We start from the raw sequence: 24,436 nt of genomic DNA on the forward strand, positions 1-24,436 counted from the left end.
GCCGGGGTTGGCCTTCCAACCGTTGCTCCAGCTGGAAAACTGAGAGAGAGCATGTGTGCGTGAGCAAAGTGTGTGATCAGTTATCTACTAGTAATAATAACAGCTGGACTCTATTAATAGTAAGAGCTTAATCAATAAAAGGTGTTCTAATGAATATTGTTTGTGATTTGTGTCTCCCTGTGAACTTGATCCCCTAGCTGGGAAAAGGGAGTTTATAACAGATGTTGGCTGGTGTAATGAAAATTTGGGGTCACTTCAGAAAGAGATTGCCGAGGTAACGCTTATCCCACTCCCAACAACCAGCTCCTTTCCCCTACCAATCTTCCCCTTCTGCTTTCCCCGCGATAACCACACCTGTAAAATCAGCTGCTCTTCAGGCATCTTTTATGCACGCCCAGGAGTGTAACTGATCGTGTCCTGATCATGTCCCCAAAAGATCTGTCACTGGGTATTTATATCAGCTCAGTGCGCGGGACCCATTTCTTCCTCAGGGAAGCAAAATAAATATTGAAAAAGCTATTAACTGGTGAGTTGGGTCTAGACGTTTGCTCATTGCCAGAGAGGCGAGCCAAAGAGCCTGAGTGCATACGCGCAGGAGGACAAGGGCGCTAATGAAGCAAGAGGATTTCGAGGTAGGCTGGCGTGACACTGATGTGCTCTGGTGCCACTGAGCCCAAACTCCCTGAGCTGTGAGCCGCTGCAGCAGTTCGTAGATGCTGTGCTTTTCACGTACCCTGCGGCAGCGCTGTTTGTCCCACATCCACACTTTCTATTTAAGATCTGTGAAGGTGGAGGTGTGTGGGAGAGTCGGACGATGAGTGGGAGTGATGTGAGACACCAAAAGCTGTCGCTGCCACCATCTGCTGCCATTTGCCTGAGCAAACCTCTGCACTAGCCCATCGTTGGGACTAGCAGCTCTACATAACCCCTTTCTCTTCTGCTTCTGTCACAGCCTTGTCGCCTTCCCCTCTTCTGGTCTCCCTAAAGCCACCGGGGTCGCAAAGTGGGGTCAAGAGCGTAGAGCTGAGAAGAGAAGGTCCATGTGTGTGCGGAGCAGGAGTGCAGACTGGAGGAGCTGAAGCAGGTGGGGCACCCTAGAAGGGCTCTGTATATCTGGAGGACATGCGAGGAATCCAGGCAATGCAGAGGGAATGCAAGAAAGGTGTGAAGAAGGGGAACTCTGCAGTGACAAACTCAGGGGAGACTCCTCGCAAAGCCCCTACATCCCTCATAAAGCCCTTATATCTCTCCTTCAGATACTTTTCCCAAGACTCAATACGAGCTCATGCATTCTTCATGCGACCCATCGCTAGCTTCCCATCCTGTCAGCTCCCTCTCCTTGGAGAGGAAAACTGAGGAGCAAGAACAAGGCTGTAGTGGTGATGTGAGATGCAGAAACAGTGACGGGACCAGCACACAACCAGCGGGTTCTGGAGGAGGAGGAATCATTGCCAAGGCAGCAGCGGAGGATGCCAACACATGAAAAAATAAACAAACAAAGGCCTGTGGCAATTAAACGTTCTGACACAGAGTTCAAATTGCCTTATGATTTTGTGTGGTTTTATGTTTTTAATGTTTTTTTAAATTATTTTTTTATTGTATTTCGTATTTTATGTCCTTCCAGAGTATGGAAATGCAGCTGAACTTTAAAGCATATGCAAACAACGATGCCCGAAAATATGTTTAAATGTCATTCTCACAACAGAGTCTTAACTCTGCCATGTTTGAGCAATAAATACCCAAGTGTACCAAGAATATGCGCTCAGTTAGAATTACACCTGAATGAGCTGGGAATTATATTCAAGAAGCTTTTCTTTGTTTGGGCTTTCTGTCAGGAAAATGATCCCGGAATTCCCCAAGTTACTACCTGGAGTGCTGTCTGCCATCACTGGTTCTTTCAAGGACAGCAAGAGGAAAGCTGCGCGGTTACTGTGCCTGGTGAGAATATGCTCTCGCTGACGTGTGAATTCTCGTTCTTTTAAATTCTGTAAAATGCTCCTGAATAGCTCTGTGATAGGGGTCTTATAAAGGCATAATATAATATACTTAATGTTGTTGCTCTTGAAATACTTAAGTCTGAAAATTGGAGTAAAAATTTAGATAATATATGATTAATGTGAAGTTTAAGCACAATGTTTTCATCACCTGCTTCATTCCCAAATCTCATCTGCTTACAATATCTTACTGTGCCATAATTACATGTTTACAACACTATGCTTATGTTTTAAATTCCATATTCTATGTAAAAATAATGACTGAGATACGTTTTACAAAAATCACGGGCCCTACTTGAAATACATAGCCTATTGCTTCGTCCTAAACATATTATCTCTGGGTTAGGAAAGATCAGAGTTTACTGCTAATCACATCACCATCTTTATAGTCCATTGGAAATCTTTTCTTAAATTACATTAATCAATCACAGTTAACATGAGTTCTGAAATGCAAGCTGCAGCTTAAAAGTGGCTTAATTTAATGGATGGTCTTTCCAGAGCCTAGAGGTATTGATAATAGAAGCCAGAGACTTAGAAATGTGCCAGGGTTTCATAACAAAATCCATCCACGCCGTGCTGGTTTAATCAAGGAAGGCTGCTTGCATAATGTGAAAAGCGCTCGTGCTCTCCCGAATATGTAACTGTTGAAGAAACAGATGGTGATGCTAACCCGTAAGAATCAGACTATAAATACATTCAAGATAACAATATAAATGACGATAATTATTCACAGTCTAAGGAGATGGTAGGACAAAAGCCAGCCAGTAAGCAGAAGGTCAAGGGGAGTAAAAAGCAGGATCTCCCTAACACAATAAAAAATTATTCCCTGAGTGCAGCCAGTTCCTGCAACTCTTGGGAGTGGTGGTATCCTCTGACAAGCAAGGAAGAGGTCACATAAGTGTATAAAAATACAAGAAATTAACAGTAGCCCATTGAAATCAGTGAACACTCTCCAATTTATATCAAATTTGCAGGAAAGTTTCCTTTGGCTAATGCAGTCCTTTTCTTTTTTTCTTTTTTTTTTCCAAGACCCTGTTGGTATTCAAGCCACTGGCAGCAAAAAATCTTTTCGAATCTCATGCAGACGCATGATTTTCACAGAGCAGCACCGTGCACTCGTCTGCAAGGAGCAGTAGCGAAAGCAATGCTGGTGCCTCGAGGTGGCAGCTACAGAACTATCCTGGAGGGTTAAAAGGGAACGTTTTTCATAAAGAAAATGACTTTTCTGTACGAGTCCTGAAATACGGCAGCTCTCAGCTGAAATAATCCCCACAGTGCACTTGGAAACATTGAAAACATAAAAGAATGTGTCCTGCAGCATAAACACTGCAGGCCCGAATGGGTACGGCGAGGAGGCATCATGCCCAGCCAATATTCTGTTCCCTTTAATGCCGAAATGCCTATCTGGACCCCTGCAGAGACTCGGATTTCAGCTGAACCCTATGCATATTTCAACAGCAAAGCATTATTATTTTTTCTTGGTCATAAAATAAACAGTCAGTCTTTTGTGTCCCTACATTGGATGGCTTTGTCTGTGTACTCGCTTTTAAGCCTCCTTAATCCCTATATACAGGCTAACTGAGGCACGTACCCATTTTTTCTCACAAAATCAGATAGTTGCATACTCGGGGTCAGCTTTAAACATAGTAAAAGAGCAATTGCTCAGAGATCTGTTGTAGCTTCTGGAGCTCAGAGAGTGTGTCCTCACCTTTTTCCAGCACACGGATTCAAGGGGATTGACTTACCAGCTCTCCAAAAGGAGAAAGAGGTGGAAAGCCCGTAGTCTTTCTACTGCTTGGGGTGCTGTTAACAGCTGGACCTGGTTCCTGCTGTAGGATTTCAGCTTAGTTGATTTGAATATTTCCAACACAAAAATGTGTATTTCTCTGCTCGTAACCATCCAAAAAGTTGCCTGTACTGCCTTAAAAATCCCCCCAAAGGGGAATAATGAAAACACTGGTGGTGTCTGGATGGAGAGCATCACTGTTTCACACTAAAACACAGTCTGCCTCCCACCCAGGCGTCCTGATACCGCATGTTACCCATGGCAAAGACCCCGTTCGTCCCTGTGGTGGGGGCTTTCAGCCCCTCTGTGCTAGTTCAGTAAAGGGCTATACTGTGAGTGATGGAGTGGCAGTACTGAAACGGCACTTGTTTAAAACCTGTGGATTCAGAGGTTTGGTTTAACCTCAAGTTTTGAGAAGCGAAAGAAAGCTGACGTTTTCAAAGTCCCTCTGGGTATTATCTGAACAACTACATTTAAGACGTTCAAGAAGCTGAGGGTTTAATGTCAGAACAGTGCTTAGGGTTAGCTTGCTTTGGGGTGGTGTGTCAAGTGCTTTTTTTATTGTCAGCCTAATTTTGTAGTGGAGTATGTAGGACGGGGGGAAAAAATATCCAAGCGCTACAGGGAATTGACAGATGGTTCACGTTTTAGCTGAGACTCCAATATGCATGGGGATGGCTTCCTCAGCACTTTATTTCTGGGAAAAATGTAATATGCAGTGTACTTTGATATTAACTGCATTGATTTTGTTAAAGGATATGAAGAAGAGCGAGGGCTGTACCGTGATTCAGTTATGGAGGTGAGCACTGGTCCTCCTGGGCTGTATTCCCAGAGCAACTGCAACTGATTCCCGTGACCTTGGACCAGTCAGCAAAAACCTGGTTCTACTCTGAAAAGTGACTGTGTAAAAATGGCACTTTCCTACTCAGCAGATCTGGTCGCTGTGTGCTCTCCAAGTCACATCTGCTGACTTTAGTGACAAAAATAAGTTTTTATGGCTTTCCTGCTCTGTGAGCACTGCAGAATCACAAGAGCTGTGAAAGCAGAAGCTGGATCCTGTGCCTCCTTGTAGGACTAATTGTTATAAACCACAGCTAGCAGTGGGGCTGCGCTGGCATCACTTGGCCTTGCACAGGTTTTCTGTTGGTGCCAGCGGTGAGGAACACGGAAGAAAGGAATTCAAGTTGATTCTCTTGATTGAGTTTTAAGTGCAGATGGCATTTATGGGGTTTGCAGTTGGAGGGAAAAGAAATCTGTTCATCGGTAAGATGATTACATTTGAAATAATTGATTGGCCATAAACTTCCTGATACCTTTTTCAAAGTGGACTCCTTTTAAACATACTTCCCTCTCTGTAACAGGGGATGCTGTTCTCACTTGCCTTGATTTAGACTCATTGCTACTCCATACCAATGACTGGTGTTTAATGGGAAGAGCAGGTCCCCTTAAAACAGATGCTACCAGCTGATGTAAAGGTGAATTGTGTGATGGATATGTGCACTGATTTATGGGCTGGATGTCCCCAATATTCAATTTGGGAAAGTCATTCAGCAGCGAAATTAATGGTAACTATTTTAAAATTGCCTTTACCTTCTGTGGCATGTCCTGACATACTTAGGATAGCTGATATCATCTCATCACAGATGCCAGGAGTAGCATCGTAAAATGCAGTATTCTGATGTCAGGACAATGATTTTTTGGTTCATTTTATACATACAAAATGTGTCTTCATCTAAATTTTTAAGTGACCCAGTCTCTTAATTAGGACATGTTATTTGTACTTTTTGGTTTGTGCAATAAGTCTGCAACAGGAATATCACCTTTTAAAGAAATCCACTGTATTATATTGTTACTTTATACAACAGAGTTTGCTGTTATAATACTACACAGATCTTATAAGGGACTTTTACAAAAATTAGGTATTGTTATTTCCATTTTACAGAAGGGGAAACGAGGGCAGAGAGTGGTGAAATTCGGTTTTGAAAGTCATCTAACAAGTCAGAGCTGGGAATGGGACATGAGTCCCATGCTCTTTACCAGCTACACTACCCACGCGGAAGGATAAACCAGCTTGCATCTGAATTTAATCTCTGAATTTCACCTGAGGGGGTGGGAAGTCTTTGAAGGACGAGACCAATAGAGGATTGCACTGAAATGTCTCGAACCAGAACATTGGTGAGAAGGGAAAGGAACGGATGTTTCTTAATATACTGTTGAGCAGCCCTGCGGAGAAGGACTTGGGGGTGTTGGTTAACGAGAAGCTCAACATGACCCAGCAATGTGCGTTTGCAAGCCAGAAAGCCAACCGTATCCTGGGCTGCATAAAAAGAAGCGTGGCCAGCAGGTCGAGGGAGGGGATTCCCCCCTCTACTCTGCTCTCATGAGACCCCACCTGCAGTACTGCGTTCAGTAAGAAGGACATGGACCTGCTTGAGTGGGTCCAGAGGAGGGCCGTGAAGATGATCAGGGGGCTGGAGCACATCCTCTAGAAGGACAGGCTGAGAGAGTTGAGGTGGTTTAGCCTGGAGAAGAGAAGGCCCCGGGCAGCCTTCTCTTATAGACCTTAAAGAGACCTTATAGCAGCCTTCCAGTACCTAAACGGGGCCTACAAGAAAGCTGGAGAGGGACTTTTTACAAGGGCATGTAGTGATAGGACAAGAGGTAACAGTTTTAAACTGAAAGAAGGTAGATTTAGATTGGATATTAGTAAGAAGTTTTTCACTGTGAGGGTGGTGAGGCAGTGGCACAGGTTGCCCAGAGAAGCTGTGGATGCCCCAGCCCTGGAAGTGTTCAAGGCCAGGCTGGATGGGGCTTTGAGCAACCTGGTCTAGTGGAAGGTGTCCCTGCCCATGGCAGGGGGGTTGGAACAAGATGATCTTTAAGGTCGCTTCCAACCCAAACCATTCTATGATTTTATTCGATGATTAACTTGCCGTGGAAGTGGGGCCGGTTTTGCTTTGTTATGTATATGCTCTGTGGCATACTGAACTGAGTTAAAAATTAGTATTTCCAATTAATAAACCTCAGAAATGAATAACAAAACAGTGCTCTCTGGTGATTTCTGATTTCTGCCTCTTTCATCATGCCTCCTTCTTTCAGTCTGCAGATTTTTTTTGTTGATAACACAGAAGCCCGTGATTTTGGCAGGTTATGTGGGGTAGAGAAACTTGCAGTGTATGGGGAATTTGCAATTTCAGACAGGGAAAAAAACATAGATAACTGGCTATTTTGGTTAGACTGATTATCAGTGAAATATTTAACCTTGAGATTACACAGTGCCAATCTGGGTTCAGAGTCAGTCAAAGACAAGGGGGAAGTGAAAACCTCTCCAATCCATTAAGTGCTCTGCATGCCTTAGACAACAGCAGAGCATCAGTTACACATGCTTTACATTTTAAATAACTTTCCTGATAATTTTAAAGGTTAGATAGAAAAGGGGTTGAAAACAATATCCCTCATTCTGAATCCCAGGTCGACTGTTAGGGGTGAATTTTGTAGCTACTGAAGCCGAGCCTCTGGCTCGAGCCCGGTGGACTCATCGCCAACGGCTCTGATTTCTGGCGGGGGGGGGGGGTCTCTGTTGTCCTGCCGCTTTCCCCACACACGGATGACTTGAGCGGCTTGGGAATCAATCCCTGACCCGCCACAACGTGCAGTGCTGCATTGGAAAATGAGACCTCATTGATTTTGGTTTGCTGTAAAATCTGGCTACACGGTTAACTTCGGAGGCGGCACCTCCTCCAGGGCTGAGCCATCCCCTCTTCTCAGTCAGAGCCCTCGGCCCAAATGAAACGGGCGGGACGGAAGATGAACCTGCGGAGAGTTTTGGGTCCCTAATCTGGGAGTTAATGGTGTTTAAAATGGCCACAAAAATGCAGCTCTTATCTCTTCCTTTCCTCTCCGCTCTGTCTCCCTTACAGGAGAGAGTAGACATCCTTTCTTTTCAGGTATTTGTATTTTTTTTAGGAAGATGCTGCAGCACTAGAAATATTTATTTATGAATAATTTCCCAGATTTTACAATTCATAGGTGCAAAGCCATAAGGGACTATTCCCATCGTTTTGTCTGACCGTTTGCTCCGCCAAGCCTAACTCTGAAGTTCTTTCTGATGTCTTTTGGCAATGACTGTCTTTATTGCTGATAGAGGCATTTTTACACTTTATTTTCAACTTATGCAGAGGTTAGCAATATTACCCTGAAAGAAATTGCCCTGACCTACAGCAAATCTGTCTTTTAAAAGTTTTAATATTGGATGCAGAATGCTACCAAAATGAATTGGGTTGGTTCCAGTTTGGTTGAAATCCAGTAGAAAACACTCTATTTCTCTAAAATTAGACAGGTAAAACATTGGGGTGAGTCTAGCAAAGAGCACAAACCACTAATATAAATAAACGTTATTTCCAGTAGCACAACAGAAAAAAAAACCCCAATCCTGGTCTAGTGGAAGGTGTCCCTGCCCATGGCAGGGGGGTTGGAACGAGATGATCTTTAAGGTCCCTTCCAACCCAAACCATTCTATGAATCTATTTTATGATTCTGTGAATTTCTTTATAAGGAATATCTCAGTTTTCTTCAATCAGTTATGTTGTTTATTTAAAGAGCTGAGTGTTTGACACGTACCAGCGGGTTAAACTTCACCTTGTCTGAAAAAAAAAAGGAGCTTCACTTTATAGATGGTTGTTATAACTGGAAGTACAACGGGATTCACTGATTTGCTTCATGCGGTAGAGCACATTCACAGCAAAGTCAAGATTCTGACTCTCCTCTCCCTCTCCTATATCATTCCTCTGTTCCCTCCTAGCAATTCCCTCCCCAAATCTCTCCACCCCAGCCATTTCCTCCTTTGAAAGAGCATGATTTTTGCTCTCTTCTCACCTGTCCCTGCTCGCCACGAACGCTTTGCACCTGCTGCAGCACCGCTCTGAATGAGTCATTGCCCAAGCCGGCGTATAAAATTGTGTGTGTGCGGCTGAGACCTTGTGGTGCCTCTGACACCAGGCTGAAGGGTGAGGTGAGAGGAAGAGAAGCTGGCCTCTTCTTTTGGTTTTGGAAGCAAGGTATGGGCTTTTGAGCTGTTATTTGGTGAAATGCGTTGATATGTACTCTAGGACCTGATGGTGTAAAGGGTTTCTGTTAGACTAGCTGTGGAATTCCTGGTGGGAAAAACAGGTGGGAGAAGAAAATGGGGAGTAAAATTCTTTGCTTTTCTTTCTCCTTGGCCAAATAGGTGCTTAAAACAAAGCAACAACAACAAAAAAAGAAACTGAAATAAGCTTTCCTAATGTGTGTGGGATACTATTTAAGAAGTCCTCCTCCTTTGCAGAGAGAGTGTTAGGGGAAGGTGACCTCTACGGCTGAAAATACTGGAGGAGAATCTGTAATAGATGGAAAACTACTAAGGGTGCTGCAGGCCTTGCTTTTGCATCTTCTTGTAAGCAAAGAGAAGGAGCCTGTTGGGCTAGGCTCTGATGCCGGCTTGCGAGGAAGAGTTGGGTGCGTGGGCTGAGGCTCTGACTCGGATGCTAAAACTTCCTTGCGGAGAAGGAGTAAATGGGGGGGGGGGGGGGGAAATGTCCGCCGGCGACCTCTCCCAGGTGATGCGGAGTACAAAACCTATCGTGGGAAGGCGGGAGCCGGCGCACGGGCGGAGCGGACCGGCCCCCCGACACCGCCCCGGTGGGGCGGTGTCGGGGGCCGGTCCGCTCCGCCCGTGCGGCCGCGGGGTGTTGGGGGCGAGCACGGCGCGCCGCCGAGGTACCGGGCGGAGGCGGCGGGAGGCAGGTGAGGCTGGGGGGGTGGGCTGCTCCGCTGCGATTCGGGGGGGGACACGACACACGACCAACACTCCACCCCCAAACCGAATTTTCCCCGTGTTTATTCATTTTTTTAATTTTTTTTTTTTGGCTAATAATGCTTGGCTGCCCGTGGGGCAGCGCATCCTCGGCGCGGCTCTTTGTTCCCGGCAAGTGGGTTGGTCCCCGCAGCCCCGGGGGATTTTTTTTCGGGGGGGGGGGAAGGGAATGAGGAGTGCCGTCCCGCAGGGATGGGGGGATGGCCCCTCGGCAAATCCTGGGGGGTTTTCTCATCCCAGTGTTGTGTGTGTATGTGGGGAGGGGGGTGACCACCGCTGTCCCTCTGTCACTGCTGCGGGCCTGGGCTGGAGAAATGCCCGGGGTGGTTGTTTGCACTTGATCCGTTAGCGTGGTGGGCGGCTGTAGGGAAAGGATGCACTTCTGGGTCTTTAAGCTCACCTGTAAATATGGCTAAGGAGGACAGGGGGATGGATCTGAGCCCCACAAGCAGGCGTGCTGGGTGTAATCAAGCCTTAAGCCATCCCTAATCCCATTCCCTTGCCAACAAGCAGGTTCGACCCAAGCTAAAAGGGCCTGACAAGGTGTATTTAATCTGATTTTAAACCTTCACCTGCAGAGACTCATGATCCTCCAGGAGATCTACTGCACGGTGTTGCTGTCTGTGTTAGGTGAGGCGCTGAAATTTCTGAGTGTTTTTTGCTGATTAGAATCTGAATGCTACCTCTCTGCTCCCAGTCAGTCTGGAGAGTAGCATTTCCGTACTTCTGGTGTTTGGAAACTGCTGCACCCTTTGGCCTCATTCTTAAACCCCCCCTCCTCCCAATCTTTTTAATCCCTCAGGAATTTGGTAGACCTCTGACTTCTGTGGTGCCAGGGAGCTGGCACGGGTCAGAAGCCATGAAGAACTATGCGGCTTTTACTTGCAAATGTGAGTAGGGATTTCCATAGGTGGTCTGTGCTGTTCTGAACAAAGCAAGTGGACGCTTAGCGGTTGGGGGAATAATGCCTAAAACATGTCATGTCTCTCGCTTCTCAAAGACCGACTGCTGGAACACCAATGCTGGAAGTGGGGGTGATGTATTATGTATTAGGGTGCCTCACTAGGGCTGGTAGGAAGCTGTCCTTACAGAATAGTAATATCTCATTTGTTTGCTTGTAAGGATCTGTCCTCAAAGGTAGAGGAAGGTGTTCCCCTCTGATGTGTGGCTGTGTCCACGTAGTTTTGCTCGTCTGACTTGGGCTCTGTTGGTGGCTGGTATAGAGTTGTGTCGCTGTTGGGATTTCACTGAGAGCTGTTGGAGATAAACAGACCTCAACCAGTTAAGCTATCTGAAGTATGTGCTGTAAGAGCATCAGCTCTACAATTTACTTGATTGAACTGGGCAAGGACGTAATGTAAGATGAAATGAAGGCATTTCTCAGCTTGTGTGCAAAAGTAGGAATCGGAGCTCTGCAGCATATTATCTGCTGGCCTTTGTATTCAGCATGAGTAATAAGGCTTGGATAGCATACATTAGCACTCCGGTAACATAGCATTTGATTGCTGGCAGTTGCTTGACTTGTATGTTTTGGCTAAATCTTCACATTAAAAGATTTGCAGCATCTTTGTCCATTTCCCTTATCAATCAGCGGATGAATTGCAGAGCCAAGCACATCCAGGACTGTTCAGCCAGTCAAAGCTGGCATAATCAAGCTTGTACTTGGAGGTGTGAAAAGCTGTGTTCTGCAAAGGCTAGGCGGTGACTTGTCTGAAGCTGGCCTGTTAATCTACTGTGCTCTCTGCTATATGATGCATGCAGCCACTTCAGCTTTGGAGTACAACTGTGCTCTCTGTGTAGGAAAGGGATTGTTAGAACGGGGTTATTAATTCAAGTGAGTTAAAAGCTTGATGCTTTTTTCTGTTTCAACAATTCAGGGAAAACACAGCCAGAAGTTGCCAAAGTTCTGCCAAAGGCAGAAAATAACAGCAAAGGGTTTTCTTGGGAGTTTTCTCTAAGTAAGCTGGCTGGGTGAAACTCTAAAAAGCCATCCTAGGGTGCAGCTGCATACCACTGGGGCAGAGGGGAGAGTTTCATCCTTTGCAGCATGTGTCCGCAGACCGCTGGTCTATGTAAGGAACAGCTATTGAATGAGAGAAGTCTGGTCTGCTTGTCCCCTTCAAGCCTGCCCTGTTGTAGTGACCATAAAAAGGCTGGGGTTCCTTCTGAGCTGGTTTTTGTCAGACCTCCCAAGAGCTGACTCTTCAGACAGGCCTCCCAAATTCACAGAGGGTGTTAAAGGTTTAATAGCTATTGCTAGTGCTAATTGTGTGGAGCAAGGAAAGTAGCCTGGTTCAGAAAGATCCAACTGAGTCTGCAAGACTGCTTCAGCTGGTGACCAGTTTGTCTTTATTGTCCCTCAGCTTAGTGACTTGTCCACAGTAGTAGATGGTTCTTATTCTGATGGGCAGCTTCTGGAGATACCTGGTTTTGGCACCTGTTTTTAGCCTAGAAGTCCTTTGTGCTTCTTTCCAGCCTACCAGGTGTTAAAAGAAAACTTAAAAAATTTTTTTTTCCATGCTACAGATAAAGCTCCTTGGCTGTCTGGAGTTGTGCTGCCTTTGCGGCTCAGGGAACTGCATCTCTTGGGATTCGTTGTTATTAAGTGCAGGGGAAGTAGCTGGCGTTGTCTCTCACCCTCTGCGTGTGCTTCCTATTTGAAGCAAGGATTAGTTTTCCACCGAGAGCCTGGCCAGTGCTTGGCAGCTGTCCTCCAGGGCTTCGGCTCGGAGAATGCCAGGTGAAATCTGGGGACAAGGAGTTCCTGCGGCATGAAATACTGAGTTATTCTACAGCTTCAAGCTAGGAATGGGAAAGCTTAAGCTTGCTACAGAGGAGGTGCTTGGTCAGAGCAGCATGCTCCAGCTTGCTTTTATCACTTGGCTAAAGCTGTAGAGCAGACTGACTATAAAAATAGCCGGATGGGAGGATAAATGTATAGCCCAATGCAGCTTCAGTAACAAACTGCTCTGCAGCCAGCTACCTGTGAAAACCTGTATGGCTTTTGCATTAAGTGGAAGTGCTACAGCAAGGTGTCAAACTCTACTTAAGAAGATAGCCAGGTCACTGCTGTTCATACACTGTCTAATCCAGCCTCTTCCTAAAGCTAAGTAGATCTTAAGCTCTGACTAATCTTCTTTGAAGTGTGAACTTGTGCCATTATCCTGCAGCAAGCTCCATGCCGCTATCTCCAGCTTTCATTGAATGTAGAGGTCTAGGTTAGCTTAGATCTAGTTGCTGTGGGTTTCCTGAGCAAATAGGTAGCTTAGATCTAGTTGTTGTGGATTTCCTGAGCAAATAACTCTCCAACATTATTTTCACCCTTTACAAATGTAGGACTGTGGGCAGCCTCATACTCTTCCCCCAGTCTGAAAAGCACTGTTGGCCAAAGTACCCTGGGAACTTTTATATCAGGCTAGTGCTGACTGCCCGTGTTGTCTACTAGCCAGAAGGAGGAAAGGCTCTTAATATTTTTTATGTTTTAATTAATGGATCTCTAAAAGCCAGACTTATAGGGAGCAGCTTTCCCTCTTACTGACACTCCTGATCCTAGTAAAGATGGAGTAGGCTTGTTGAGAAGAGAGGGGTTAATGTTTAAGTACTTCTGCTAACCACCTCCTGAATGTCTTAGGCTATTTCAGAACCTAGAGCTAGAAACCTTGAAATGTATACACATATGCATAATGTATGTGACTGCAAGAGAAATGCTATGGCTGTCTTTCAAGTGCAGCTGGAGTTCTGTTTAGGTTTAACCACTGCTAAAACTACTTGTGTAGCCTAAAAAGACTCCTGACTTCTAGAGAAACTGTATTTAGAGCCAAACTGTTCTTTAGTTAAAAAAAACAAACCTCTTGATGTTTCAATATCTCTGATCTTAACTGGCACTTGCTAAAGGGGTGAGGTGAACATAATTTATATTCGTCAGCATGGCAAGGCAGATGCATGTCATTGGGCACTAGCAATTTAACTTGTGGAATATACTCTTAGTGCTTTTTAATTATAAAAGCACATAAAGGATTAGCCTGGAAGAACAGCTGAATACTGTCAGTTTTCAACTATTTTTTTTGGCAGGGAGGGTAGAGGAGATAGATGGGTGGTCACCCATCCTCCAGAGAAAGGAGATGCTAAAAATGAAGTGGAAGATATCTGTGCTGTTGCTGGTGAACAGCTTCTTGGTGGCTTCTGTTTGTCCCTGAGCACCTGGTGGGTGTGTGTGTGGCCCATGACAGGGCATTATTCCAGCAGCTCAAACTGCTGAGGGCCAGGGCTGCAGGGAGAGTGGAAAAAGTGACTCAGTGTGCCCTGAAGGCTCAGCCAGATAATGGAGCCTGCAGCAGTTGACTCTGACCTGTGTCTTTCTAAGCTGGTAATGCTGAGGTTGTCTTCTGTGCTACAGACAGCCCTGCAGATCATAAGGGTCTTCAGCTAGAGAAGTCTCTCTCTCCTGTGTGGAATAAGAGGTATGTTTTCCAATGGAAATACACATAGCTGTGTGTGACCAGACCAGATATAAGCTTTTGGATGTCTTGGTTGTGTTTAGCTGACTGGATGCATACAATAATGCTTTCCAAAAGAAGACAAATGTACATGAGCAGTAGGACACAGAGAGCTTTTGAGTTAGGCGGACTAGCACAAATGTGGTGTTACTGAGATCCCTCTCCCCACAACAGTGGTTACCTCTTGCACAGCATCACATGGGTGCATGAGAAGACATGGAGGAGTGATACACCCTTGTGTAACAAAGCAGTGCTAGGCGGCTTGCTGCTGCACTGTGTGTGTGCAAATGCAAGTAATATTTATCTACATGCTGTTTGGGTGGGGAAATGAGGAGTCTGGCAAGCTGGGGGACACATCCTAGTGCCCATGAGCACGACTGCAGAGGGTGATCTTTGCTCTTCTTTGGAAGGTGGCTCTGAGAACCCTGACCTCTTTCTTGACTAATAGTCATTAGTCCTGTGGCTCAAAGGTAAGAGCAGGTCACTTCTGAAACTGAGAACATACCAGCCAAAGCAAGTGAAGCTGTTGATGTTTAGAGGCTTCTTGCAGTAGAGCTTGACTGTGCCACTGACAAGCTGCTGCCTGGAACTGGGAGGAGGACCCTGCCAGATCTGCTGTGTGATGGAGGGCTGTTTGCTGTATGCATGAGACTTGTGTGACCAGCTGTCCTGCATGTGGTGAGTGGGGCCTTGGATGGGATGGTCTTCTGCTGTTGAGTGATGGTGCAGCAAGCCCAGGACTGAGAAGCACCTGCCTGGAGGGAGGTGGCTGGAAGCAGGTTGCTGCTGCTGCGAGGTCCTCCATCTATCCGGCAGCCTGAGCTGTGTTACTGAAGGCAACAGAGCCTGCCAAGAGCAGGCTGTCAGCTGGCTGGATCACTGCTGGGCTCCTCGTTCAGTGCTCTCTTGGAAACTCTCAAAGCACACAATGATTATACACATGAAACTTTCTGGAAGTGCCCTCATGGTGCAGTGCAGCATAAACACTGTGCTAATGCAGCAGTGCTGCTGCCTGGGCTGTAGCCTTTCTCTGTGGGGCCAAGGAGCTCATACAGGACATGGCACAAATGCAGCCCTAAAACCTTCTGTTGTGGCTCTGGTCCTGTGTTGCACCCTGTAGACCCACCTTGTTCTCTGTGCAAGTTCCTTGGTTTCCTTCTGTGTCAATGCACAGAACAGGGCTTGCCATAACAAGCCTGAGACTTCAGTCTGGCCCTGACAAGCATCAGTGCTGGACATGGTAAAGGACAAACAGGTTGATCCTCATCTTAAGCTTGCAAGTCTGATCTCTGCTGGATAGAGCACTCTACCACTGGGGCAGGAGCTTGGCAAGGTCTGTCTCGGGCATCAGGTCAAGATTTGTTTTTTGTCTGGCATGACACTTCAGATTGGGTAGGCTAGGAACAGTAAAATAGATGGAGGAATCCATTGCATGGGATGTGTAGGAGGGGTCTGCTCAGAACTGGCCATAGACTAGCATACTTAGAACTTGTCACCCAGTTATTTAAGGCCCTGGGTCAATACGTGGTTATGGGTATGTATAATCTGGGTTCCTTTTTCCCTTTCTAGGTCTTGCACTCTGGACTTGTCAGCCTTGCAGGCTTCTGGGTATATCTCCTCTCAGCTATGAGTAGATCAATAGGATTTAACATCTGCATGGTCACCTGTAGCATCCTGCTCTTGTCCTCCAGTCCACCATGCCTTGCATCTCAGCCACTGGAGGAGAGGGACATGACAAAGGTCCAGCATGGCCCCTGGGCAGGGAATGGGGTAGAAGATGAAAGGACAAGCATGTTGAACTTAAAAAATAACCTGGGCCCTTCTGAGCAGACTGTCTCTGAAGAGCCATGTGGAGTGTCAGCGAAGCCATCTGGGATGCCCTTAAATGAAGCTTTCTCTGCAGAAGGAGAAAAGCTGCCTGTAAGCCCGAGCCATGTCATCCCGGGCAGCCAGGGCCTGGGTGCTCACACCTCTGCTGTGGCAGTGGCTGCTGTAGATGAGGAGGAGCTTGGTCCCACGAAGTCAGAGCTGGATGAGGATGATACATTCAAGGCCATGCTGACCACAGTGGTGACCACGCTGAACCCTGCTGTCCAGGAGGAGTCTGTTGGTGGCCCCATTAGTGAGACCACCACAGAGGGTGGTGTTGAAGTAGAGCACAGCTCTGCCAGCCTCTCAGCGAACCCCCTTTCTGGGACAGCTGTGGAGGAGGAGGCAGAGAGCAACTCGCACCCTTCAGCTGCACCCCAGCCCACTCTGTACCCCGGCTCTCCCAGCTGGGAAACAGCAAGTGACCACCCCGTCACCCTGACTCCCCAGGCTCATGGCGTGACCTCTGAGATGGGAATGCCAAGAGCCGGCACAGGGAGCCCTCTGAAGTCCCTGGCTGTGCGAGCATCTGTGGCTGCGAAACGTCCCCTCGGGGTGACTGAGGCCTCCCTCCGCCTGGAAGCAGGGACAGGTGTTGGGCGAGGAGAGCAGCCTGCCGCGGCTGACACTGTCACCATCCACCCTGTGGACACTGTGCCACCTGACTGGGATGACACAAAACTGGGGGATATAAGTCAAGGGGGAAGGATGTCTCATGAGCAGGTGACAGAGGACCTGGGGGCAACTGAACCATCCCAGACCCCACAGGGAGGTGTGTGGGAGGAAGAGGGTGCCACGAGAGTGCCGCTATCCCCGGCGTCCCCTCCACCAACTCCTGAGCTTGCCAAGGAGACCAACTGCACAGCGCCGGTGCAAGGGGAGTTGCTGGCAGCTTCCACAGGCAGCAGTGATGCTCTCCACACTGTGAACCTGACGGGTGTAGACATGGCTGATCTCAACTCGCTGGAGAACATAAATGGAGTCACAGCACAGGAGGGGAAAAGCATCCCACCGTCACAGCTGGAGGCTGCTGTGGTGACAGATACACAGTCTGATCTCTCTTCTACTCTGGAAAGCTCATGGAAAGGTAAAACTTGCCTGTTAAAGACACTTGCTTCTAAGTGTAGGTTTGGGAGGGATGCTCTTGGGAATCTGTGCTTCCTTTCAGGGAGATAAAGCAAAGAAAAGTGTGATCTTGATACCTGCAATAGAGGTAGGCCACCTCTTCCCCCAGGAGAGGCTATGGACCTTTGTGGAGGGGTAACAGCCTAAACGGGTAGTTCACATCCATAAAGTACTGCCTAGCCTTGGCTGTTCCTATACATGATGTCCCTGTGTGCAGGTAGGCGCAGTCTGTTGGATGGTGTCCTGTCCTGACTGTTATGTGAAGCAACTGTGTTGAGCTGCCTCTTCAGCTCCTCAAGCTGAGAGAGGGTGGCTGTAGTAGCGAACAGGAAAGCTGAGACTGGAAAGGCTGTGGCAGCTGAGCCTGGGGTCGAAGGGTGTACTTGAGTATGGAGGTCTCTGTAGGGAGTTGGAGTCTCATCAGCAGAGACTCGGTGCTAGTTAAAAAAACTTGCTTTGTTAATGTTCTGCATGTGTGGTGTACTACCAAAGCAGGGGCTTCAGTTTTGGTGCTCACGTTGCTGTCCCCCTCAACCGCTGTAGTCTAGTTGTAGGCATCTTGCCTTGACCAGAGAGATGTAAATCTGCTTTCAATAACCCTCTGGTATGCCTCTCCTGTGACTAGGGAGGGAGCCCAGCCTCTGACCCACTGGTTAAACACTTTATTTCAGGGAGGATAACACTCCTGCAAGTGTCCCTTTGATATGGCAAGTGCAAGGACCCAAAGGTGGTCATTGTACTAGCTCGCTCTAAAGCCCTGCAAAACAGAGGGGGGAATAATTCCTGGGGGGTTAAATTAACTAGCATCTGGGATCATCTGGCTCTCAACTGCTAGCTATGGACACTTGCAGTCAGTGCAGAAGATGCAGAGACAATGCATGGTTGTAAATGCTTCCTAAATCCAGGAATGGGTGAGCTATACTGGTAGCCCACGAGTAACTGACATCTTCCATGACTTTACAAGGATGCTCAGATCAAAAGATCTATCCAGAGCTCTGTGCTGTCCTTTGTAACAAAAGCTCCTGGTGTTGTCTCCCCAGCCTAGAGTGAAGCTGTGGCTGGGCTCTGACTGTCCAGTGTTTTGTGCCAACTCTGTTACCAGCAGGCACAATGTTTCTCCTGGATGGCCTGCCACAGGTTGACGGTGTCACCCTGTACTGTACTTACCTGCAGAGATGGCACCTTCAGCCTAATGACAATGTTTCTACTCAGTGTTTAAAATACAGGGGGAATGCTAAAAAACCTCTGGTAGGTGTTGGGCAATGACATGTTCCTAGGCTGATGAGGAACATGAGCTGGGGTTTAGGACTTTGTTTTAATTGCTGGGTATCTTTAACCTTCCCTCTTAGGCTACAGAGGCAAAAGGATAACTTCCCCTCACTGCATCCAAAAGATCTAGCTTTTGCTGTAAAAGAAGGAAAGCTAATTGCATGCTGGTGCTGAAACCTGACTGATAAATTTCTAGATTAATTTATAAGCACTTGACTTATCAGCAGGTTCCCTCTCTGCTGTTTCCCAGATGTTGGGGAAACAACACTATCAATAAGACTTGTGCAACAAAAATAAACCCTTCTACAAAGCTGAAGTCTCGTAGGCATGAGAGCTGGTCACTAAAAGCACCACTCTAGCAGCCTCCCATGCTTCAAATGGTATTTCATACCACAGGCCTGCAGCGCTGGACTCACTTGGCACTGTTCCCCAGTGGGTCCACATGTCCCTAAAGGGCAATTAAGAAAATGAGGACTGATTCTGCTGCTTTTATTCCTGTTATGCACATTCTCATGTCTGTCTTTATGCTGCGCTGCCCTGATGATACTTGGCTGGACCTGCTGCTTGTGCTGTGGCTCTGGAAATGCTAATGCATGGACCTATATTCTATCAAACCTCTGCTCTGTTGCTGTCAGCTGCCCTGTGAGTTGGTACTGACAACTGTTCTTGCTGTAGGTGTTACTCAAGAGGTGACAACAGTTGCCCAGGAGGCTGATGCTGCTCTGTCAGTTGTGACACTGGCGCCTGGTGCTACCCAGGGAACAGGAGCTGCAAGCCTTCCGCAGGAGAACAGTGGGGAGGACACCCAGATGCCGACTGCTCCTAGTGCCACCCAGACGCTGGTGGCAACTGGTACTTCCTCTATGGCGAACACTCTGGATGTAGAAGGTAGGGTTCTGCTTCAAGGACTGTGGGCTCATTTCCACACAAGATGAGATCATAAATCTGAAACCAATAGCGATGCTTGAACACTGAAGTCTCAGCACACAGTATCCGTATTCTAAATGACTTTTTTCTAGCCTTCTGCAGGCTGCCTCTAGCCCTGGGCTGCCACTACTTTCTGCCCATGCTACCAGATTCACCATGTTGAAATATGCCAGCATATGTTTTTTGCCCCAAATAACAATGAAGTAGAGACTTATAAAAAAAATCACCCCAAAACAAACAAAACCCCCACATCTATGCTTGCTAGCAAGCTGACTTTTAGCCTTAGACATTGAAGCCAGTTTTTATTTATGGAGGGAGAGCTCTTCTAGAGCCAAAGGCAGTCACAGATTGCTGATGCTCAGTCCAAAGGATGAAAATGTTTCATCAGGGTAACGTGGGAGCAGTGGTGGGGGGTAGATACCCTCTTGCAAGAGTCTGGCAAGCCGTTGGGTGTAAAAGCCTGCATTGATATTCACTTCCACTGAGGAATGGTGAGTACTTCTCAGGTTGATGCAGCTCATATAGAAATGCTTTAAGCAGTTGTGTTCATCTAGCTGCTGCCTGCTGGCTTGGTGTCACCTTGGCAGATAAGTGTAGGAGCCTGTCGTCTTGACAGGAGTGTAGCAAGGGTTCCCTTAGCACAAAGCTGACTTTGAGCTTGAGTGTGTTTCTGTAGTAGTAGGTACCACTGTAACGAAACTGCTGCTGGGCAGCTTTTCTAGTAATTCTTATATTGCAGGGCATCAAAAGAAAAAACCCTATTTGCATTGTATCTCTTAAATTAAGGTCCCTTTGTTGGGGAGAGAAGGCTCTTCCAGCAGTTTCTACTAATTTGCTTCTGGGATTTAATTATAAATTTAACTAACTTATCTTTGCAATAAACAATTTGATTTGTCACTCAGTTCAGATCTCAGCTAGTGTCTCAGTGCTCTACTCTTGCTATGGGGTGGTGACTAGCAGTCCTCAAAGCAATGGAAGGAAAACCTAGCTGAGTTCTCATTAAGGGGAGCCTCCTGTATTGGCTGTCCTGGAGGAGAAGCTTTTATTACAGCAGAGTCACTTTCACATCTTGAAAGAGGCAAGAGTTTAATAGCTTCCACTCTGAGTTAAGTTTTCATTAAGGAGTTGGTTCTTAAATGGTGGGTTTTCTAATAGTATTGTGCCAAACTGCTGCTGCTTCTTGTCTTCTGTAGATCTCACAGATGTGGTCCTGGTCACTAGTGAGAAGGCTGTTCCAGCTCCTGGTGGGTTGTCTGTTACCCAGTCTGGACAGACAGAGGAGCCATCCAGCAGAACTGTGGTCCTGGTAACTCCAGCATCAATGGCATCTTCTGTCAGGAGGACAGCGCTTCCATCTGTGAGGAGGATCAGTACAGCTGTGACCTATGGACTGGACCGCCTGGAGTCAGAAGGTACCACTGATGCCAAGGCTAAGAAGCAGGCAGTTTCGTGTGGAGTGGCACACTTGCCTTGACACTGAGTCCCCAGTTTGTCTGTTTGGCACACAGCTATGTGCGCGTGTTATTGTTCCTAATAAAATTGTTGAACAACCTGTCCCCTTCTAGGAGGTACAGGAAGCAAGCAATGAACAGTGTCATGGAGGATGCCTGAAATTCAAGCAGCTGTGGTGGAAGGGATGGGGTTTTCCCTTGGAGAGGGAGCAGCAGTGGTATTGCTGTTGCAGTAGAGTCTGGCTCTGCACACCTGTAACTGCAGGTGTGGGCATCCATTGCAGAGCCTCTGTATCAGGTAACTCTCATGGGGGAGAGAGCCCTTGCCACCCTACTGCTGAAATCCTCACCACGTGCAATGCAAGGGGATGTTCAGCATGAGATGGCTACCTCAGTGTCCAGCTGGCTGAAACCTTGCCAGAACAAGTGATGCCCTGTTTACACTCCCTGTGTGACATTGCTGGGAGAGGCGAAGGGTGCATCCCCTTTGAGATGGTCTTCCAACTCAAAGCTACCTGCTAAGCTGCTGTCCCGTCACTGGCTCCTCCAGCCTTTCCTCACCCCGTGGGCTCCCTTCTCTTAAACTGCTTTCACCCACTGCCAGTCTTGGAGTCTCTGCTCCCTGACTGTCTTCAGGCAGTTGAAACCCAGTGATGTAAATGCCACCTAGGCAAACACCCATCAAGAGAGGTTTAGGTGAAGTAGATCCTACTCTGGAGTTGGTCTGCAGCTCAGATCTGTTATCTCTTCAGCTCATCCATGATTTTCCTGCAGAGAATTGTTTCACTTCTGCTTCTTGCTCTTTCTCCCGCTTAAACCCTTCTCTACTTGCTCATCCATCCACTTTTGTACTCTAGTGTCTGGACTGGCACCACCTGGCAGGGATTAATCTTTCTGCCTGTTTTGCTCCCCTTCCTTTATCTTGACCTTCTCTTGCATTCGTATTTTACCGCAAAGGTTGGCAGTCCTCCAGGGGTGGCATGCCAGATGGTATTTTTCTTCTGATTAGAGGTGGGGTGCCATAGACAACAGCTAATCAGCATCTTTTCTCTGCGTGAAGCAATAACTCTCACTCCTGTTAAGTTTAGAGGGCAGCAGAAGCTGGGAGCCCTCCCCAGCGCACGTGCGAGGTGCTGCAGCTCCTGCCCTCCGTCAGGCTTGCTGCTTGCTTTGAAGCCTGCCATGAGCTCTCTGGGCCTCCAGCTACAGCACTCGCCCCTTGCCAGGATGAATCTTGCATGTGTCTGGCAATGCAAGGATGTGGTGCTGATGATGGGAGAGTGGCAGCAGGGGAAGAAGGGCATGTGTGTGGGAAAACCTGATCTTTAAGGCTTGGAAATAAGGTCTCCGCTTAGCAAGAGCGGTATGATTCAGGAGGCTAAACTGTTTCTGAGCCCTCTGGGATGTCCTTTAGAAGCCTGGTTTTCTGCGCAGGAAGATAAGAGGAATTTCTGTTTCAACTAAGCATTGGTCTCTCCCTATTTAATGAGACTTTCTGCATAGGCATTTAGAAAAACATCTTTCTGCTCTGACACAGGACTGCTGCAACTTCTTGGGTTCCTACTGAGGTCTCTGTGCAACCACAGGCCTGTCTTCTCTGCTCTTGAATATGCTCTGAGCTCCTCTAAGGGCAAATGTAGGCTGTAGTTAGGACCAGCTTTCCTAAATGATGATGACTCAACTAGAAGGCTGTGGGTTTCTTGGCTCTGGGGTATGGCTCTGCAGGTGCCTGTCATCCAAGGGACATGGTGCTCTCTGGTGTGCTGTGTGGTTTTGACAACTGGCACAGCTTTTGTTGTCTAAATCTCTTCTGATCAACCTAGACCTTAGTGCAGTGAGCCAGAATTTTCCATGGTGTTAGGGATCACCGATCCACATCTTGTAAAATGGGACAAATACCACTTGGGGATAGGCTTTCTGCCTGGGGATGCTGCTGCCCCAATTAAGCACAGAGGAAGCTTTTGAGCTGTGACTCTGCTTTCTAATATCTTTTTCTCTCTGTAATTGCAATTAGGGGGTACCACATCCTCATGGTGGAGTGGCATTTGGAAGCTTGGTTTCTGTTCCCCCCCAAAACTACAATGCCTAGTGCTTACTCTCAGAATATCTAGATGGTGCCAGATACAAGATGCTTGAGAGTGCTTTCCTATAAAGTTACACTGAGCTCCAGCCCAGGGTGCTCAAGCTCTTGGGGGATGTAAGGTCAGACATCACTGCTGTTGCAGGCATATGCTGGAGTCCCTAATGAGGGATCCTGTGGGGAGGCTGTGCCTTGCTCACCAGTGGAAGAAGTGCAAGGAGCTGAGTGAGGTCAGCTGGTCTCCACTGCCTTCAGTGGGGTCTTGCTGACTTGCCTCACTGAGGGCCTGGCTCATCATTAAATATAAACCCCTGCTGTTCAGCTAGCTCTGTTTCTTGGGGACCATCTGTGCCAAGCTGCCTGGGGTTAATTGCATCAGTATATTCAACTACCTGGCTTGGATGCAAAACTGTCTTAAAAATCAAATTGCACAGACAAATGTGAGGTGCTTTGAATATGTCTGTAGATAAGCTTATCCTCCTCTCTAGTGGACTCCGGAGACATTAGCTGGGTAACAAATATCCTCCTACTTTGACTCTGTGGTGAGACTGGTTCTACTTGCCCTTCCTAGCCAGAGAAATCCTATAAGGGGATTATAGGATATGGGGACAGGACACAGCAGAGGATGAGGCTTACTTGTTGGGGAGACTTAATTATATATTTTGTACCTGTGCCCAGAATTTGTATGTGTCTCTAGCAAGCTAAACACTGCAGCTTTCTCTGTAGGACTTCTAGGGTCCAAAGAGGTAGAATCTAGTTCAACTTGCCTACTCAGGACCGCTGTATGAGTCTCCCAACATGTTTTGAAAAGTGGCTCTTTTGAAAGAAACCACATTCCTTTTGGACTAGATTCCTTTGCTGTAACGTCTGCCATGGTAGGTATTGGCAGAGATGGCTGCACGCCTTAAGCATGGCAGCACTTGGCAGGTATAACTTTCCGAAGTGGCAGGTAGCCTGCCATGTTCTCTCTTCTGCAAGATCCGTGGACTTTTTAGTTGAAACCTGGTGGACAGAGCACAACAGCGGCTGGCTCCCCTCGGCTGGTCCTCAAGTAGCTCCTGTCACTGTTGCATATGGGATGTGATCCAGGGATGCACTGAGGCTAAGCAGAAGGTTGGTTAGCACACTTTCTATAAGGACCTTGAAGGCTGTGTTATCCTTCTGTGCTAATCCTAAACAAGCAGTTAGTACAGAACTAGCCTGCTGCCAAGAGTGATGCCTCACCCATCACAGCCTGGGTCACAAGCCAGTTCAGTGTGAACAGCTTACACCACCATTGCCTGTGGCTGTTGGTGAGGGTGGGTCTGTATCTGTCAATGCAGACGCAAGGTTTGGTTTTCTTGTGTGCCACCACCCTGCCTGGACAGCAAAAATTCAGCTGAAATGGCTGGAGGAGGTGATTGTGGAGCAAGGCACATAGGATAGAGAATGGGAAGATGTCTCAGCATTCATCAAACCATGCTAAGATTAATCTCTTCTGACATGTATGGCAGATGTCACTGTGTTACCTTCCAAGGCTGCCCAGATGCAGCAGAAACACCTGCCTCTTGATGGACCTGTGTTTCAACCCACAAGTCCATAGAAGCCC

The 24,436-nt window shown here is 47.2% G+C and overlaps 1 protein-coding gene across 5 annotated transcripts in view; it reads left to right on the forward strand.

Moving 5' to 3' along the window:
- Positions 1-8,780: 8,780 nt before the first annotated feature.
- The window catches only part of ARMH4 (armadillo like helical domain containing 4), a 70,185-nt gene continuing 54,529 nt past the window's right edge, over positions 8,781-24,436 (forward strand). For all 5 annotated transcript variants that reach the window (XM_050898519.1, XM_050898520.1, XM_050898521.1 and 2 more), the window contains exons 1-4: positions 8,781-8,837; positions 15,697-17,083; positions 19,066-19,278; positions 20,511-20,729. In XM_050898519.1, the coding sequence (XP_050754476.1) occupies positions 15,754-17,083; positions 19,066-19,278; positions 20,511-20,729 (1,762 nt within the window). In that variant the 5' untranslated portion in view covers positions 8,781-8,837; positions 15,697-15,753. The remainder of the gene's footprint in view (positions 8,838-15,696; positions 17,084-19,065; positions 19,279-20,510; positions 20,730-24,436) is intronic.

The sequence above is a fragment of the Gymnogyps californianus genome, chromosome 5, assembly GCF_018139145.2.
Source record: "Gymnogyps californianus isolate 813 chromosome 5, ASM1813914v2, whole genome shotgun sequence".
Classification (NCBI taxonomy): domain Eukaryota; kingdom Metazoa; phylum Chordata; class Aves; order Accipitriformes; family Cathartidae; genus Gymnogyps; species Gymnogyps californianus.